This window comes from Colletotrichum aenigma, assembly GCF_013390185.1.
Source record: "Colletotrichum aenigma strain Cg56 chromosome Unknown KSG_Cg56_contig07, whole genome shotgun sequence".
Taxonomy (NCBI): Eukaryota; Fungi; Ascomycota; class Sordariomycetes; order Glomerellales; family Glomerellaceae; genus Colletotrichum; species Colletotrichum aenigma.
Window position 1 is genome coordinate 4,114,084 of NW_023500913.1, and position 16,963 is coordinate 4,131,046.

Sequence of the window (16,963 nt, forward strand, 5' to 3'; positions counted from 1 at the left end):
GCAGCCGCCAGATCGTCGCAACCCTGCGAAAAAAACATTAGCCCAAAGACTTTCCGCTACGCAACAAGATCCTGTCACTCCTTACAACATCAGAGTCGAAATGGAGAAATTCAGCGACAGCTTGATGGAAGCTGAGTACCCCCTTCTTCTTATAGCATGAAAACCATACGCGGACTGCGTCAGTCCAGGCATCCTGGGCCCCAAGGGCTTCCCATCTTTCAGTGGGGGTAAAGTCCGATGGGATGGCGACCGGTCGTATCGTGCACTGCTAAGATGTCGTTGCCGGTGAGGTCATCGCACACCTGGACGAGAGAAGACTTGGAATCGGCGATGCCAGTGACGTAGAGATTGTTCAGGAAGGAGTCAAAGAGATGTCCTGCGACGCTAGATCCCACCAGGTCGGCACCGACGTAGACGCCAGCAGTGGTGCCGGACACTGTGCCAAATAACATGATGCGATCATTGGTTTGGCGGCTGTTTGCGGGGTCACGTCTCAAGTGCTCCACGCTCTGTGTCACGAGTCTGCCACCAATCTCGTTGCCAGATGTGGCAGGTGTCCATGCCAATTCAGGAATAACTTGCCTGGTGACGGTCTCATTCTTGGGAGAAGACAAAGCTGAGGCGCTGTGGTAATCGAAGTCGTTGACGAAAACATTACAGACCCGAATCTGCTGCTTGTCGGTCACAGGTATGTTGACCGAAAAGTCTAGCACCATCGGCCTCTGGCATGCCTCAAGTTGGTTAAACTCAGCAACGACGGTCCAGTTTGACGGATCCGACCCAGCCTCGAGACAGGTCACTGGGCATAGGTCTCTGAGCGGAGCCAAGGCATTTATGGAACGAGGAATCAAGCCCGCCAACCCCAATAAGGGGAGGAAGTAGCGTCGGCCCATCATGCAAGACCAAGGTAGCGTTTATCGGCGAGAGAAGGGTCAAAGAGTGAATGAACAGACAAATAATGTCAGAGAAAGACTGGTAAGGGGCCGCAGCAAGTAGAGGTGCTGTCAATAACCCCAGTCGCTGCTGTTCTTATATAGGAGTCTAGCCAATCACGGCAAAGAGGCCTGGCCAACCATCGATAATACCAACATCTCCCAGTCGCTGATCATCTATCACAGCTCCCTTGCGTCGGGAGGGCGTGAGGCGGGGTTTGGATTATTGCTCTGCATCAACTTACACAACAAATTTCAATTTCGGAAGGCCGACCCTGCGCCCAGTTCCCCGCTGATACTTTGAGGCCGTCGCCACTGCGGTCTTCTCCAGCTCATCTGCATTAACATGGCACAGTTGCTGGATGTGGTAACTGCTCGCCGAGGAAGGAGCTAACTTGTTGGATGTTGTTGGAATGACGGACCAGACGAAGATATTGTCCTGGGTCGATCCCTCGGCTGAAATGGCCGAACCATGTGTAAATTAATTGTTGGGGGCTTTGAAAAGAGAGCAAGGTTTATGGCCTTGACTTCACAACTCATGACTTATGTTGCTCAAATAAGAAGGCCGCAAAAGAAGCGAGGACTGATGAGGAACCGCTTAAACAATGCATTCGTTTGCTCAAAAGGTTGGCTCATTTCCGCTCTCCCGTATTAGCGAACAGGCCACAAGAGAGTACCACTCCTCCATTCGGGGTTGCGGCCCGCGGAGCGGAAAGTCTTGGCTGCTGTTCCGTAGCCTGACCTGAGGCTTGGCTTCATCTCAGTCACGCAAATGCAAACGTAGGTTCTTACTACGGTCACCTCTTCTGCCCCTTCCATCTGTCCAAATTCCCTTCACCACGATCCGCCATCTCTACCTCACCATCCACAACGAAACCACCACGAAAATGAGAAATCTCAGCTTTGTTCGCTCAACTGTGAAATTTTTCCTCGCAGCCAGCGTTGTGAACGCTGTACGACAGCTGCCTGCCGAGGTAGAAGTCGACCTCATTTTCCCGCGCGACAACGAGACGTACGCGCCGACGCAGCTACTTCCCATCGTCTTCGGTTTCAATAATCTTCACGCTGTTTGGCCTCTGAACATTGGTCTCGACGTGAGCGTGACGTCCATCGGCGACGACTTCAATGAGAGCAGACCCGATTGGAAATCGCGATGGGTTGGGTTTCCTAGCGATTGGCTTGACAATATCGTCGGAGATTCTCCACCTAGACAGTATCTTCACATTGAGTCGGTCAACATGACCAACGGAACAGCAGACTCGTTCAAACTTCTATGGGAGGTCAAACTCCCATACCGATGCTTTGCCAAGAACGACACGGAGTCCGGGTGGTCAAACGGGCCCGGGCACGCCTCACGTGGAATTTTCTTTCAAACAGCACACGGTGCGCAGCGTCCTGATATCGAAGCTGCCGTCAATTCATGCGATGAGTCCGACAAGAACACCTCGGTTGCAGTGCGTATCACCGACTTCAGAAAGACATACTCTTACGACAAGCCATGCCCGGTTTTCGAGACAGATGTGAATCCGAAGTGCGCATTCAAGTCAGCTGCTAAGGAGATCGCGGCGAACGTGTCTGCCGCGATGCTCAGGGGAATGAGATGCGAGGAGGGCGAGTGGCAGACAATCACTGCGCCATGCCCACGGAAGGAGAGCAAGGGATGTGCCTCAGGCTTTGTGGTTGGCTGGGCCCTACTTCCGCTCGTATTAGCCGCAGTCAACTTTCTTTGAGTCGTCACCATACATAGCAACACGAATTCAACAACACTGTTTTGTGGTTGCTGCGGGAGTCTTCAAACCTCACCTAGAAAGACATCCGATCATATTCTACATGTACTATCTTCGTATCGGCGTCTGAAATTAGCGTCAACATTAGCATGCAGATTATCAGCCTGAAAGGCTTGGTTCATGAATATTTCGCGCTCCAGTGCTCAGGTGAGCGTGGGTGCTTGCGGCGCAGTGTAACTTCCTGAATGGAAAAGCCTCCTCGGATATGTACTGCAGTGCCAAGGTGTGCCAAGTGGTTCCAACATACACTTGATTTGATTCTCTGCCCTACCCATGCTCCACCTCCACATTAGCCGTTAAGCATACTCTCCTTTCCGGGGTCCCCCACCACCCCATCAAGAAAGGAAACGTTCGAGTGGCGTCCTGGTCTTGGTGACGGAACTCGGCAATAATGACCGGCTGGGTTCGGCCCTAAGAGCTTAACATGCAGAGCGCGGGTACCTGACCTTACTTTTATGACCAAATGACCGTACAGATCATGCAGGGATCCCGAAAGCTCTGCCGCTCGAAAGCAGGTCCCAACTTGCCATGAGACATTGCAGATTCTACAGTTTTGGTATGAGCTTTATGGTCGGCTATTGGTGGGCTTTCTTATCCGAGGTGGCAAGCTACCATGTTATGATGCACAGCAGGATCCAGTCTGACATATGTATAATAATGAATCACGGGGAAAGTCATCCACAATCGATGTAGCATGATTTTGATCTCGCAGACCATGAAATAAGAGTTCTAGCCTTCCTTGGTCCTTCCTTCTAGCCATGTCAACTGTGCCACTTACGCCAGTGGGTAGTCCCGGATAACCGATGAGGGGCCTCCTTTTTCCATCACGAGGAGCTCTAGGCAGCCTCTGCAAGTTCGTGGCGCTGCTTCTTGTTATAGATGCATGGTCATTTTGAAAGCGCGCAACCGACGACGGATAGACCTAATTAGGAAGCTTGGATGTGCTGAGTTGTTGAGATCGACTCATCGAGACACAGACAGCCAGGATGTTTTTGACCCGATGACAAGAATCAAATTCGCGCAAATCTTGGCTTGAGGCTATTACGTGTACCAAATTGTAAACGAAATCTCATCCAACGTCCTCAAAAGACAGTCTAACACGGGTGTGGTTAAATTGTCGCCAGCGGACATACTCATTGTCGTGCTGTCAAGACGAAGGCGTGTCTGGGTACAAGAAGAGCCATTAGAGCGTTCGGCAACATCGTCTCCTCCTGAATTTTTTCTCATATGCGTAGTTGACAGGAATATTACTGGAAACAGGACGCTGTGCTACAAGATGCCTCGTCTGTCAGTCCTCGCCGCCGTTGGCCTTCTTGTCGCCCAAGGCACCGCCATCAGTGTGAAGCGCGTCGACAAACTGGCTCCCCGCCGTTTCGATAGCTCGGTGCCCTTCTACGACCACGACTCCAACACACCCAGCGACTGCACTCTGTGGTGGAACTCTGATGACGGCCTCAGCTGCGACACGGTCCTGATCATTGCGGGGATCTCTGCTGCACAACTGACAGCACTGGTGAGCTTGACTGAAACTTCCGACATGACTATACCAAACTTGGCACTAAACTGACTATCATGGCAGAATCCGTCCGTCAAGACGTGCGAGGACTGGAAGCGGACTACTCGTATTGCATTGAGTCTGCTTCCGGCTTTCCGGAGCCGCCAACTCCTCCGACACCGACGACTACGACCTCGACGGCGCCGGCGACCACTCCATCGCCCACTACACCAGCTAACGGTGTCACAACTCCTGATCCGGATCAGCCAGGCATGGTAGACAACTGCAACCGCTTCTACAAGGTGGTGGCCGACGACACCTGCACCACCATCGCTTCCAAGAACGGCGTCACCATCGCTCAGCTCGTAGCCTGGAATACGCAAATCGGTGGCGCTGCCTGCACTGGAATCTGGGCTGAATACTACGTCTGCACCGGCATCATCGGCGGATCGCCCACCCAGCCCTCTCCAACAGCCACGCCCAACCCCACGCCGCAGCCCATCCAGGACGGCATGGTTGACAACTGCAACCGTTGGCATCTCGTCAAGGCGGGCGATACTTGCAGTACCATTGCCTCGTCCGTGGGTGTTACCGTTGCTCAGCTTGCGGCTTGGAATAAGGGCATTGGCGGCACCGCTTGTACTGGTATGTGGGCAGGTTACTATCTCTGCACCGGCGTTTCTGGTGGCTCAGGTACGACGCCGCCTCCGGCCAACACCACGCCTCAGCCTATTCAAGACGGCATGGTTTCCAACTGCAAGAAGTTCCATTTCGTCCAGAGCGGCCAGAATTGTGACTCCATCTCGAAGCAGTATGGAATCACCGTTGCCAACTTCATCAAGTGGAACCCCGCTGCTGGGGCTAGCTGCACCGGTCTATGGGCCAATACCTACGCTTGTGTGGGCCTTTGAGTGATCGTCATGTCCGTTGACTAGGCTTGACTGCATGGGCGGTGGAACTGATTCGCTTTGAGCGACCTTAATTGTTGTTTGTTCTTAATGTTGTTTCTTAATGTTAACGCTTGCTCAATGCGAGTTATTACAACCCCATTGCGGTACGCAAATGTAAATCGAGTTCAAAACTTTCTATTAGTAAAAAGTTCTGGAAAAGCATATCATCCAGTCTGCAAGAATTTAGTACTGTCTACTCTGTAAACTACTTGATATTCTTGTCTATCAGGGTTTTTGTATTTTTATGCAAGTACGTTGACACCAAGCATGTGATACTAGCAACTTGAAGTAGAAGTGTATTCTCATTCTCATAGTCCAACTATGAGGCTTCCTTTTTCTTCTTGAAGAATGGTAGGGAGAATCCATGGGAATTTTGAGATTCCGGTTGTTTCGACTTTTGCTGTTGCTCCGGGGGAAAAGACTCCAACTGCGTGACAACCACCGCGAACATACGAACACCGCGAATGATTTTGATATTGATAGTGGCCATGATACCTGAGTCCAATCGCGAATGATTCGATTTCTCCGGCGCCGGCAGAGACTCAATCACTTCCTCGAGCCTGCCAGGCAACATTCCGTCGGCACCTTCCACAAGTTGTACGTTGCCCTGCATTTGATTACACCTCAGCGTTAAAATGACGGCAAAACACCCCTCAAAAGCAGCACACCAAAACACTGCAGCAGCCTTGAACATCCTATCACCATCGGCCGGTAAGGTGAGAGTCATTGATCTCGTGGACTCGTTGGATGCCCACATCTGACGCGGATACAATCGAACCGGTATAAACCGATCGTAGTCTTTGCGGATATACGAGTATGTGAGACAACATTTGCTGACCATGCTCTGGACTGCCCGACTTGTTCTGAGGAGATACAACTCGCTATGGTGCTCGGGGCGAAGTATTTCGCTGGTAGACGAAACCCGAAATTTTGACCTGGCTCTGCTGAGTATGACAGGCTCTGCTTGAAAGAGATTCAGACCAAGCACAACAACAGAGTCGACGTCTCCTGCAAAGCCGCATGGCAGATGTACCAGAGTTTGGCCCGTAGCGTTCTTTTTGAAAGACAGTCGAGCGTGGATTCCTAGGTTCGATATGGATATAGGACCAGCGACTGGGTAGGCTTCGATGCTGCCTGAGTCTTTGAAGAACTTAGGATGGGTAGCGAGAACGCCAATATGGGCGATGTTTTCCTCTGCCTGGGAAGCGTCCCATGCAAAGAGAGAATAATCGTCGCTTTGTCTGAGAATCTCCTCTTGTAGACGGATAAACGCCCTTGAGCCTTCTCCGTAAAGGAGGGGCATATGCACGTTGAATAGGCCGAGAAGACAATAGGCGATGTCTTCCAGCCGTGTCGTTTCTCGCGTAGAGGCCCAGGACATCCTTCGTGCAATGCTAGCACCTGACCAGTCTCCCGATATGAGAGTTATCTCATCGATTTTCGTCGTGGTATAAATTCGGGAAGCCAAGTTGACTTTCGTTTCGATGCGGTGCCATTCCTTGTCGAAAAATACCAAATCGGTGGGAGCAATGAGCTCCTTGTTACGGTCAGCTATCCGACAGTAGGGTCTGCTAACAGAAGCTGGGGATTGATACGTTCTAACAGTACACTGGGTCGTGGTCGTAGGTTGTAGTTCGTAGGCTGCAGTAGATTAGGTCTTCAGAGGCTAAGGTGATCAGTCTTAGACTCAACAAGTAATTCGCAGTGAAGGTAAGCTGAGAGTATCCATGAGGATGAATACTAAGTTGATTGCTGAAGAGCTATAGAAGTCTGACTATAAGCTAGGCTTAGGTTATACTATATACTAGTCCTAAACAGTATCCTTTATCTACCTAGGGTGATCACCTAGGTATATGAGGTGATTACAATCAGTTAGTCTGACTAACTGATCATTGAGCGTTTCCTTATGCGCTCCACTAACTGTGTCCTTATATTATTATCACGTGACTTGTATCATAGTTCTTCTGTTTCCAAGTGAGTCCCTGTTGTTCCTGTGATCCTGCAGAGTACAAATGTCCTGTCCTAGCCGCCCGACGCCCAAGTGGGTCGGTCAACTGTTATCCATGCACAACGGGTCGTAACAATAAAGTACGCTTCTAAGCGGCAAACTACAAAGAAAAAAGTTAGAAGGGAAGAAAGAAAGGAACTCTTGAATATCGAGATTTTCAATATGGATTAATTTCATCGTTGGGGATGTTATAGTTGCGATGTGTATAGATTGCGGCTGACCTGTAAAATATGGGTCGAGGCGAGATAGGGCTTTTATTTGTACCGCGTCTGTCTGCTATCTCCTAGAGGATTGGCTACGATACTTCCACTATTATATATGCAGGCTGACAAACATGGCGTAGGTGAGTGCTTCAATCAGAGGTGATGATAGGCCCATGGGGCTGGAACAGCCTGGGGTATTTTGCACATTGACGTAACCGAGTTTGAAGCTGTAGCATAAGTGCGAATACGAGGGCATGTCACGTAAGACAGATAATAGCCAATTGCAACGCCTAATGTGTTGTTTTCTAACCCCTGGTGACATACGAGCTGCATGGTACAGCAGGCATAGCAAATATTCAGTGGTGTCACTTTTAAGACTTTTGATAACGCATAGGTGTTATCTTGAATATTGCGAATCGGCTGCGTCTCTGGCGACGTGACAGAAAAAAGGATTGATCCAAACAACACGCAACAAATGAGCAAGTCCATTCCAGGAACCATCTGCAACACCAGATTAAATGCGAGATTCTTTGGTGTTCGGAGGCATGAATACTCCAGCTGCGCTGAGCTGCACCGCTCCAGGGTTGTACCGGTCGGCATACAACTTCATCACTTGCTTAAACACCTCTTTCGCATCCTTGGGCCCCTTTTCAACAATTTCCCCAAAATCCTGAATGTACTTCTTCGTCGCAGGAAGGTGCCAAACTCCATCAATCTCCTCAGCCTGTCGATGTCCTGGGATGACATACACCGGGTCTAGAGCCTCGACTTTCTCGACCGCTCTGATCCATTCTTCACGCTTGGTCTTGGTGTTGGCCTCGTACAGCATCTGGTGCACCTGTCCGTAGATAACGTCCCCACACGCAACGAGCTTGAGGTTTGGTTGCCAAAGCACAGTTGAAGCGTACGTGTCGCTGTGTCCGCACTCAATCGCATGAAACTCCCAGCGGTCTTCGAGTTTGAACATGTGGTTGTGCAAGGCCTGCGGCAGGGCGAACGGTTTGTAGATCTGGCCGGGAAAGCTTGACTCCCAGACTTGATTGAAGTAGCCTTCTTCGATCTCCTGTTCCATGTGCTTGATGGTGCCGACGGTCGCGAGCGGCACAACCTCGGGAAAGCGTTTCAAGAGGAGAGGGAGTCCTGCCCAGTGGTCTATGTGCCCGTGGGTAAAGTATGCATAGGAGAGTTTCCTATTGGGCGCGATCTTCTCAATCCATGCAATGAGTTCCTCTGTCTGCTTGATCGTGATCGGGGTGTCGATGAGGACGGCTTCTCTGGCAGAATAGACGAGGGTACAAGAAATTGGGGACCAGAAGATTGTAGTATCACGGCCAGGGACTTTGGCGGAGATAGGAGGTGCGACGTAGACTGCCGCTCTTAATTCGGCCATTTTCAGTTGATTCCACAAGGTAACGTTTGTATGAATTACACAGCTGCTTTGCAAACCCAGTTGTCGAGGGCTTGTTGGTGCAAAAGGCACAGGAGGATTCATTCGCTTCTTTTTATCTATGAACACTGCAGCCGACTCGACGAAAGTCTAATCGACACACTCGATAGGCCGAGGTTCTAAGATTTACAAGAAAGTCACTGCGTGCTATGATATGATGCCTCAAGTGGGATTCGGACAAGTTGAATAATCCAAAATTCGGTGAAGAATCACCTCCGTGCGGGGAAACCTGTGCATGTTCGATCAAGCGACGCGACTTAGCTGTGAATTTCTCATCACATGAAATTAATTCTGCTAGGATACCATTCATTGTGCTTTTGTGACTTGAAATGTTGAGCAAACGACAAGCCAACGTAGTTTACGTGAACACTGCCCTGGGGTTCATACCTCCACCGTCGGGAAAGGCTGGATCAGTAATACGGAATGTCTTCCCCGCACCAAGTCCATCCCACCCGATCCGTAAGGCTGCGGACGAAATTCAAGAACCCTACACCGCAAGGCATTTTTATTTTCTTTAAGTATTGCATCACGTTGAGCCCTGGAGCACCGAGAGTGCTGGCTCAGAGATGCGTACGCTCGAATCACTAATCCAAGAAATGCCCAGCCGGGAGCGAAGGGGCTATGGCTGGGGGCAATGTTCGAGATGGGAAGACAGGAAGAGGGAGGTGGACCGTTCTGTTTCACTGTCGCCTTGATCAAAAGACGGAAGACGTTGCCAATTGCTCGTCAATGGCCCTAGAGATCTTTTATCCATGCTCTTGGCGATGCATAATATTGCATTCTGGCATGCAGTCACAACACCTTGATCACAAGACTTCAAGCATGCACCATATCATTTTTACCTTTTGTGCGGCTCATGAGATGCTGTTTACAGTCCAAAATAAGGCATTCAAGTTCACGGATTCTTTCTCGTCTGTCAAGGCAGACTGTATGCATGCCTCCAGTCCGTATTGTCAAACACCTCAGCGTCTGCAGTGTGAATGAGATACGTAATGGAGGGACAAGCGAACTGATCACCGGAGATGTGAAATTCGGCGAGCAGGAGAAGAGAGCCTCCACTGTTCGGCGAGATGAGTACTGGTTTCCATCAGATTTGTCATTACTGCGAGAGAACCGGCGAACAATGCAATCACTGGCGGCCATCCACTCTGAGCACCACTTGGTGAGAGAGGTCTATCAAGACTTAGAATGCAGTGCAGCAGGGCTCGTGGTCCCTTTTGTATCAGAGAGCTGATGAAGCTGAGTGTCATGTCGGGGGACGCATAGATGACTCGCGCAGTCGGGGCGCAGGAGCATCCCGGTTTCGTGCAAAAGCGAGGGGCTCGCTAGGTTTTTATGATCAAGCAGCGCAACGCATGGATCGGGAAGCATTCATGGTCGCATTTTTGCCCATTCCAGCTGTCATGATATTGCGAAGACGTGCAATTGGCCATGAGGAAACAAGATTCCCACTGAAGCGACCCCTGCCCGGCCCATATCAGGGGCCCGGGTCACAGTGAATCCGACCAGCAGCGGGGACCCTTGCCAGGGGTGGGAGGACGGGCCTTGGATGAGGTCAGTGACAGGCAACGAGGTCGCTGTAGAGTGACCCTAACGAAATAACCTTAATGCTTAACCCTAACCTTGCTGGCGCCCTTTCAGCGTGTCTAACGGCTCCTCTAGCCCCTAGGTTCTCCTCCTCATCCACCATCCACCACCCGCATCTGCCCCAATACCTAGCCCCCCAATGCCCTCTCTGACGAGCTCCCCGAAACCTCGGAACCGCTCTGAGCCCCCTTCCTTCGCCCTGCTAGACTGCTCGTAATGTGGAAACTGAGCTGATTCCGTTTCGTACCTCCTCGTTTTTCGTCTTAAGCATGCCTGTCCAGGTGGGCTCTTGCAAGGGCTTAATCTTGGCAGATCTTGGCAGGGGTTTCGGATGACCCAGGACGGAGAAGCTGCAGGCTCTTCACACGCACTAACAGCTTGAATCCCGGCGCTGTGGCCCTGTGCCCCGGAGCCACCCCTGGCCGCCGCCACGTTCGTCTGGTCCCTCTGAAAGTCTGAGGGTCGCAGCGAGAGATCATGTTCGCTGGGCCGCTTCGGGTACCACCTGGCTGCTGACATGTGTCAGGTGCCGGTGGGGGTTTGAGGCGCTGTGTAGAGAGAAACAAACGGGGACGACTTCATGCGATGTTATCAGCTCTTTTGGGGCGACAGAGAGGTTCTGTATTGAGGTGTTGGACATCACTTGTCGTGGCTAAGTTTCCCCCAAGAAAGCATGAAGTCGCGAAGAGTTCCTCAGACCTGGGTAATGATGGAGGGCTTTACCAAAGACGAAGTCAGGATTGGCACCAAGGCATGGCATTGCCACTATCTCATCCCGCGGCACGACGGCCAAGATCATGATCGCAGAGATTTTCCCATGATCACCACACCCAACCAGGGGAAGACAGGCGAGGTGCAACCAGTCAACAACATCCAGTTTCATGTTGGAGGCCCAGCCAGAGCTGAGCTCGCGTCTTCCACGGCTTCACTCGATTCCGGATTTCCTCTTCTGATTTCGAGGGGCCGTTGCTTGTCCGACATGGCAAACAACCCCTGAAGATCCCGAGCACCAAGGCTAAGCCTCGAGTTCTGCCCGTGGCCCGACAGATTCTGCCCTCGACCTTCAGCCCTGGCTAAACTCCCCTGCCAGAGCCGCAAAGCCAAAACAGACAGACCCTGGTCTTTCATCCCTTCCCTCGGAAACCGTCCCGTCACTTTTCAGATGGCAGCGAGACTTGCGATCCCATCTTGGCACGGTTACAGCCACGCTGGAAACCTGCTAGTGCACCCAGTACCGCTGTCTCTCGTCTACAGGCCCTCACCGCATCTAACACGGCTTCAGCCTCCATCATGATCTAGCCCAATGCTCAACATCATGTCTGAGGACTCGCTCATGCCTTGTTACCCCCGGCCCCCGGCTCCCCAGGAATGTGACGACAACACCACGTCTCCATCACCTTCACACCACCCTCCGGCACTCCCATGCCCAGGCCATGATCAGGAAAAGCCACCACACCTCCTGCCCTGCTATCGCCCGCGCGCATCCGATCTTCCGTGCACCGGTTGTTGCGGACGATGTGCATTGGCAAGACCCATCCCAACCCAGCAGCCAAGGCTCGCGATGACCAGGCCCCGTCTGATATAATGACTTGGCTCCCCTCCTTTGCAGAGATGTAGTGATCAGCAGGTCTGTCCCCCTTCACTTCATCCGCACGCGCGCTCTCTTTCATTCGTTTCTTCCACGCAGCTAGCCCATCGCCAGCTCGCTGCGGCTTTTTGTTTACTTCGTTTCATTCAACAAACTCAGAGACCGGTATCTCGACCCCGTTCAGAGGCGAGCCTCGTACATTCCTTTATTCCTTTTTGTGGTTTTCCTTACTTTTCGACGTCCGGACTCGCAAGTACACGATATCTACACCCATATACCGACTCGAAAATCATGTTACTTTCAAGATACGCAATCCTCTCATGGCTCGCCTCAGTGGCGGTGGCTGCCCCGAATCCCCCAGCAGCAGCACCTGCTCAGTGCGAGCCCAAGACCGAGACCATCGTACACACAGTTCATGTACCGACAACAGTCCACGAGGTCAAGACGGAGACCGTACAAGTCACGGTGCCGGGAGAGAAGGAAGTTGTTCATGTCACAGTCCCTACCACAATACATGAAGTCAAGACCGAGGTCAAGCACCTGACCCAGACGGAAGTCAAACACGAAATCAAGACGGAAGTCAAGCATGTAACCGTCACAGCACCGCCCGAGACGAAGACCGAAGTCAAGCACGAGGTCAAAACTGAGGTGAAGCACGTCACTATCACCGCTCCTCCGCAGGTAGTCAAGGAGACGATCACCAAGAAGGAGGAGGTCAAGGTCACTGTTCCGGTACACGTCACACAGACAGTCCCAGTACATATCACGAAGACGGAGGTTAAGACAGCCATTTATACCGTCGTTCAGACCGCTCCGCCAGTGGTCCACACCGTGGTCGAGACGAAGAAGGAAGAGGTCAAGGTCACGGTCCCAGTACACGTCACGCAGACGGTTCCAGTTCACATCACCCAAACCGAAACGGCGGTACACACTGTTGTCCAGACTGCGCCTCCCGTTGTCCATACCGTTGTCGAGACCAAGAAGGAGGAAGTAAAAGTCACGGTGCCGGTACACATCACACAGACCGAAACCGCCATCCACACGGTTGTCCAAACGGCGCCTCCCATTGTTCACACCGTCACTTCCGAGCGCATCGTCTCTGCGCCTCCCGTCACTCAACATGTTACCAAGGAGGTTCCTGTTGAGAAGATTATCACGCATGTGACCACCGTCGTCCAGACTCTGCCGCCTGTCGTTCACACGGTGGTTCAAACCGCACCTCCTCTCGTCCACACAATCACCCAGGTGGCCACTGAGACCCTCCACATTACCCTACCCCCTCAAGTCGTCACCTCCGAACGGGTTGTCTCCGCGCCTCCCGTCACTCACGAAATCACGAAGGAGGTTCCCGTGGAAAAGATCATCACCCACACTTTGCCACCCGTTGTTCACACGGTAGTGCAAACTGCTCCGCCCGTCGTCCACACAGTTGTCGAGACTGCTCCTCCTCTGGTCCACACCGTCGTCCAGACCGCTCCTCCTCTCGTCCATACAATCACCCACGCGGTCACCGAGACAGTCCACGTCACTCTGCCCCCCCAAGTTGTTACCTCCGAGCGAGTTGTCTCTGCTCCTCCCGCTCCTCCCGTGACCCACGAAGTCACCAAGGAGCTGCCGGTTCACGTTACCCAGGTCGTGACCAAGGAGCTCCCAATCGAGAAGATCATCACCCACGTCGCCACAGTCGTCCAGACTCAGCACGCAGTCCAAACCGTCACTCTCCCTCCTCACGTGGTAAAGGAGACCGAGACGGTACACGTCACCCTTCCTCCCCATGTGGTCAAGGAAACCGTCCACGTAACTCTTCCTCCCCACGTCGTCAAGGAAACAGTGCACGTCACCCTGCCTCCTCACGAGGTCAAGGAGACCGTGACGCTCCCGCCGCACACCGTTCACCAGGTTGTCCACGTCACGCAAGTAATCAGCCACTGCGCGACAACCGTGACAGCCTCAGCCGGCCACCTTGCCTCCCCTCCTCCGGCGGCCCACCCCATGCCGCCCCCCGCTCATGAAGCCGCGCCGCCGGCACATACTATGGCACCTCCCCCGGTGCAGCATACCCCGCCACCGGCGGTGCACACCATGGCCCCTCCGGCCCAGCACACTCCTCCCGCAGCGGCACATCCCGCGCCATCTGCGCCGCCGGCTCACCAGATGCCCCCGGCTCACGTTGCTCCCCCAGCCGAGGCCATGCCCGCCCACCCTCCGGCCGAGACACCGGCTGCCCCTCCCGCTCACCAAGCGCCGGCGACTCCTCCCGTACATGAGGCTCCCGCAGCTGGGAAGCCCGCTGAGAAGCCTGAGGAAAAGCCTGAGGAAAAGCCCGCCGAAAAGCCAGCGGAGACCGAGAAGCCCGCCGAGAAGCCTGCTGAACCTGCAAAGCCAATGATGAGATTCATGAGGCGTAGGATTTAATGAGGAGGGTGATGGGAGAAAATAAAGTGCGACTCATGACGATAGGAAGCCGTGGAGGAAAGGAACGTCGATATATGCCTTGGAAGACGCAAGGAACTAGGAATTATCTTTCTTATATGTAATCTAAATATTAGACGGTAGCGATGACGCTGGACGAAGTTTGATACCCTGTCAGCCTGCCTTCAATGAGACTTAACACCTCTTATGATTGAAATAGTTGTTTTTATTCCTACCGTTGTAATTGAGTAGTTCCTTGAAGTGGTGAATTCTAAAATGAGACCAAATGCTTAGCCACAAGAAATGCATCAATATGAAAGAATTCTGTGATGAAGCAGCAACTACCGAAAGGCCATGTAAGTGATCTACAATGGGTTTGCCGTTTGATTATCGACAGCACGTGGATCGTTCGGTCCGTAGACTCGGACCGGCGAGCACTGATGTCGTTGAATCAGCGCTTATCACGGCATCCCACACGCTGCGATTAGACTTTGCGGGCCTCTTTTAATAACACGGCAAGTCCCGACGCTGGTGATAACCACGAGCCATCAACGAGAAATCAAGGATACTGGACGCCTCGTACATCTCATTACTATGCTAAGTATCATATTGAATCGTAACATCCATCATGGGGTATTCGTCGTGCGGTGCCATTCCGTCATCCATGTGGAACACATTTACATCAGGAAAGCCGCGAGCATCGTCAGTCCAGCCATCGACATGAGCATGCCCGGACCAGTGGCACCAGCCCCTGATGCCGGAACGGTAGATGGCGTCGGGGTGGCCGAGGGAGACGTGCTGTTCGTCTTGGAGGCGTTGAACTGAGCGACGACAAACTCCACGGCGTCATCGGTGTAGTTGGCAAAGTATGAGCCGTGGACCTTGGTGTTGTTACCGATGTCGCAATAGACATCGCCAGTGTCGCACCACGAGGCGATCTTGGAGGCGTACTGCTGGCATGCAGTAGTGTTATCGCGAGGGAAAATCTAGAGCCGGCATCGAGTCAGTGTCTCGCATCAGTAGCTGCACATCTTGGCTCAACTCACGCCGTCGCGAGTGCTCGTGCCTCGGTTCCAGGTCGAGTTGGCGGTATGGGTCGGGTCTCCGAAGAGGACGACCGCAATTACTACGAGAGAATCAGCGTTCAATGTCCGAAAGGTCCACGCCGAACAAGCTCTTCGTGAGCTTTTACGTACCGCTCTGATCGACGATGGAAGATGCAATTGGCGCTGTGTGGTTGAACTCTAAATCCAGCGCCTCGCCGGCGTCTTCGTCGACACTGCCGCACAGGGTATCACCCGTCACTTGCGCACCCTGCGTTCATGCACGTCAGCGGGAAGAAGAAAGCAAAAAGCGCAGCCTCATCGCATGTTGGTGTCCAATCATTGTCCGTGGGCCCTCCGACAGCGCCCCAAGAATGGCGTCTCGTCCCAAGTCGTGTCATGCATGTCATGAACTCCTCTATCAAGCTCAGTCAGACAGCTCTCTCACGTACCTGGGAATATCCGAGCAGGGCAACCTTTGAGTCGGGACATCTCGAGCTGTACGCCGTCAAGGCCAGGTTCATGGCAATGTCTCCATCTTCCACTGAGATTGAGTAGTTGTCGAAGGTCGCGGGGTAATCGAGCGGCTCGATCTGGGACCCGGGGATGGCGGCGACGACGCCATTGGCGACGCTGCCGATCCGGCCAACACCAGCTGGCTCGTTGCTGCCACGTGCGACGATGAGATGCACTCCGCTGGCGCAGGTGCTGGTCGAGTTCTGCGCGGCAGCGCTGGCCGCCAAGAGGCCGGCGATCGCGGCGGTGGTCCTCGTCGTGGATCTCATTTTCGGTCGGTCAGGTTCGGTCGTGGATGATGAGCGATGGTGAGACAGGATCGGTTTGGTCGGATCAGACGGTAGTCGAAGCTAGCAGATAGAGGAAGGCACAGAGGAGAACCGGGGAGGTCGGAGAGGTATTTATCTCGGCAGCCCACCGGGTTGGATGACGTCGCAGACCTCAACGATTCTTGGCGCAGAGGCTGGCATGGTGTATCCGTACGCGCATTGCTAAGCAGCACTGCATGCCCGCGAAAAGGGCCGGCGAGGCAACGCCATCCCATCGCAAGTGCCGCACTGCCGCGCCATCAGCTCGTTGAAATTGAGCCCGGCGGAAAGCCGGGGTGGCTGCGCTGCTGTGTTGTGATCGCCAGGGGTACCCCGTCGTGGCCGAACGGCGAATCAGACGGAGGTTCGTCGTCCGCCGGACGCCATGGATCGTCGACCACATGTTCGGACTGTCGTTCAAGTCGGCCAGGGGTCCAGGTCTAGGTCCGAGGTGGCTTCCGCGTGGGGTTAGCGCCTCGTGGTTTGGCTCGTAGATATGACTAGAAATGGCTGGAGCTACATAGGACAGGAGTTGTGCTGTGTGGGATGGGCGGAGGAGGATGGAAGAGCCTCGGCATTGCGTCCGAATAGAGCATCGTTCCTGTACCCCAGGTCCCTTAGGCGCGTATTTCCTGCTTTTACGTCCACTATTGGGCCCGCTTCTGGCCGTGTGACCCGATGAGGTTG

The 16,963-nt window shown here is 53.1% G+C and overlaps 5 protein-coding genes across 5 annotated transcripts; 3 read left to right on the top strand and 2 right to left on the bottom strand.

Moving 5' to 3' along the window:
- Positions 1-1,819: 1,819 nt before the first annotated feature.
- Positions 1,820-2,662, top strand: CGCA056_v011382 (uncharacterized protein; the record flags this gene model as incomplete). Its single annotated transcript, XM_037326628.1, has 1 exon — positions 1,820-2,662. The coding sequence occupies one exon, from the start codon at positions 1,820-1,822 to the stop codon at positions 2,660-2,662; it is 843 nt and encodes a 280-aa protein (XP_037175340.1).
- A 1,333-nt stretch (positions 2,663-3,995) lies between these two features.
- CGCA056_v011383 (LysM domain-containing protein) lies at positions 3,996-5,125 on the top strand (the record flags this gene model as incomplete). The annotated part of the gene is made up of 3 exons (XM_037326629.1): positions 3,996-4,232; positions 4,299-4,341; positions 4,485-5,125. 3 exons carry the CDS (start codon positions 3,996-3,998, stop codon positions 5,123-5,125), a joined length of 921 nt encoding a protein of 306 aa, XP_037175341.1.
- A 2,764-nt stretch (positions 5,126-7,889) lies between these two features.
- Positions 7,890-8,765, bottom strand: CGCA056_v011384 (uncharacterized protein; the record flags this gene model as incomplete). The annotated part of the gene is made up of 1 exon (XM_037326630.1): positions 7,890-8,765. The coding sequence occupies one exon, from the start codon at positions 8,763-8,765 to the stop codon at positions 7,890-7,892; it is 876 nt and encodes a 291-aa protein (XP_037175338.1).
- Positions 8,766-12,288: 3,523 nt separating this feature from the next.
- Zan-0 (Zonadhesin) lies at positions 12,289-14,412 on the top strand (the record flags this gene model as incomplete). Its single annotated transcript, XM_037326631.1, has 1 exon — positions 12,289-14,412. One exon carries the CDS (start codon positions 12,289-12,291, stop codon positions 14,410-14,412), a length of 2,124 nt encoding a protein of 707 aa, XP_037175339.1.
- A 674-nt stretch (positions 14,413-15,086) lies between these two features.
- Positions 15,087-16,237, bottom strand: axe-2-2 (Acetylxylan esterase 2; the record flags this gene model as incomplete). Its single annotated transcript, XM_037326632.1, has 4 exons — positions 15,087-15,395; positions 15,456-15,535; positions 15,606-15,723; positions 15,905-16,237. The coding sequence occupies 4 exons, from the start codon at positions 16,235-16,237 to the stop codon at positions 15,087-15,089; spliced, it is 840 nt and encodes a 279-aa protein (XP_037175336.1).
- Positions 16,238-16,963: the final 726 nt, after the last annotated feature.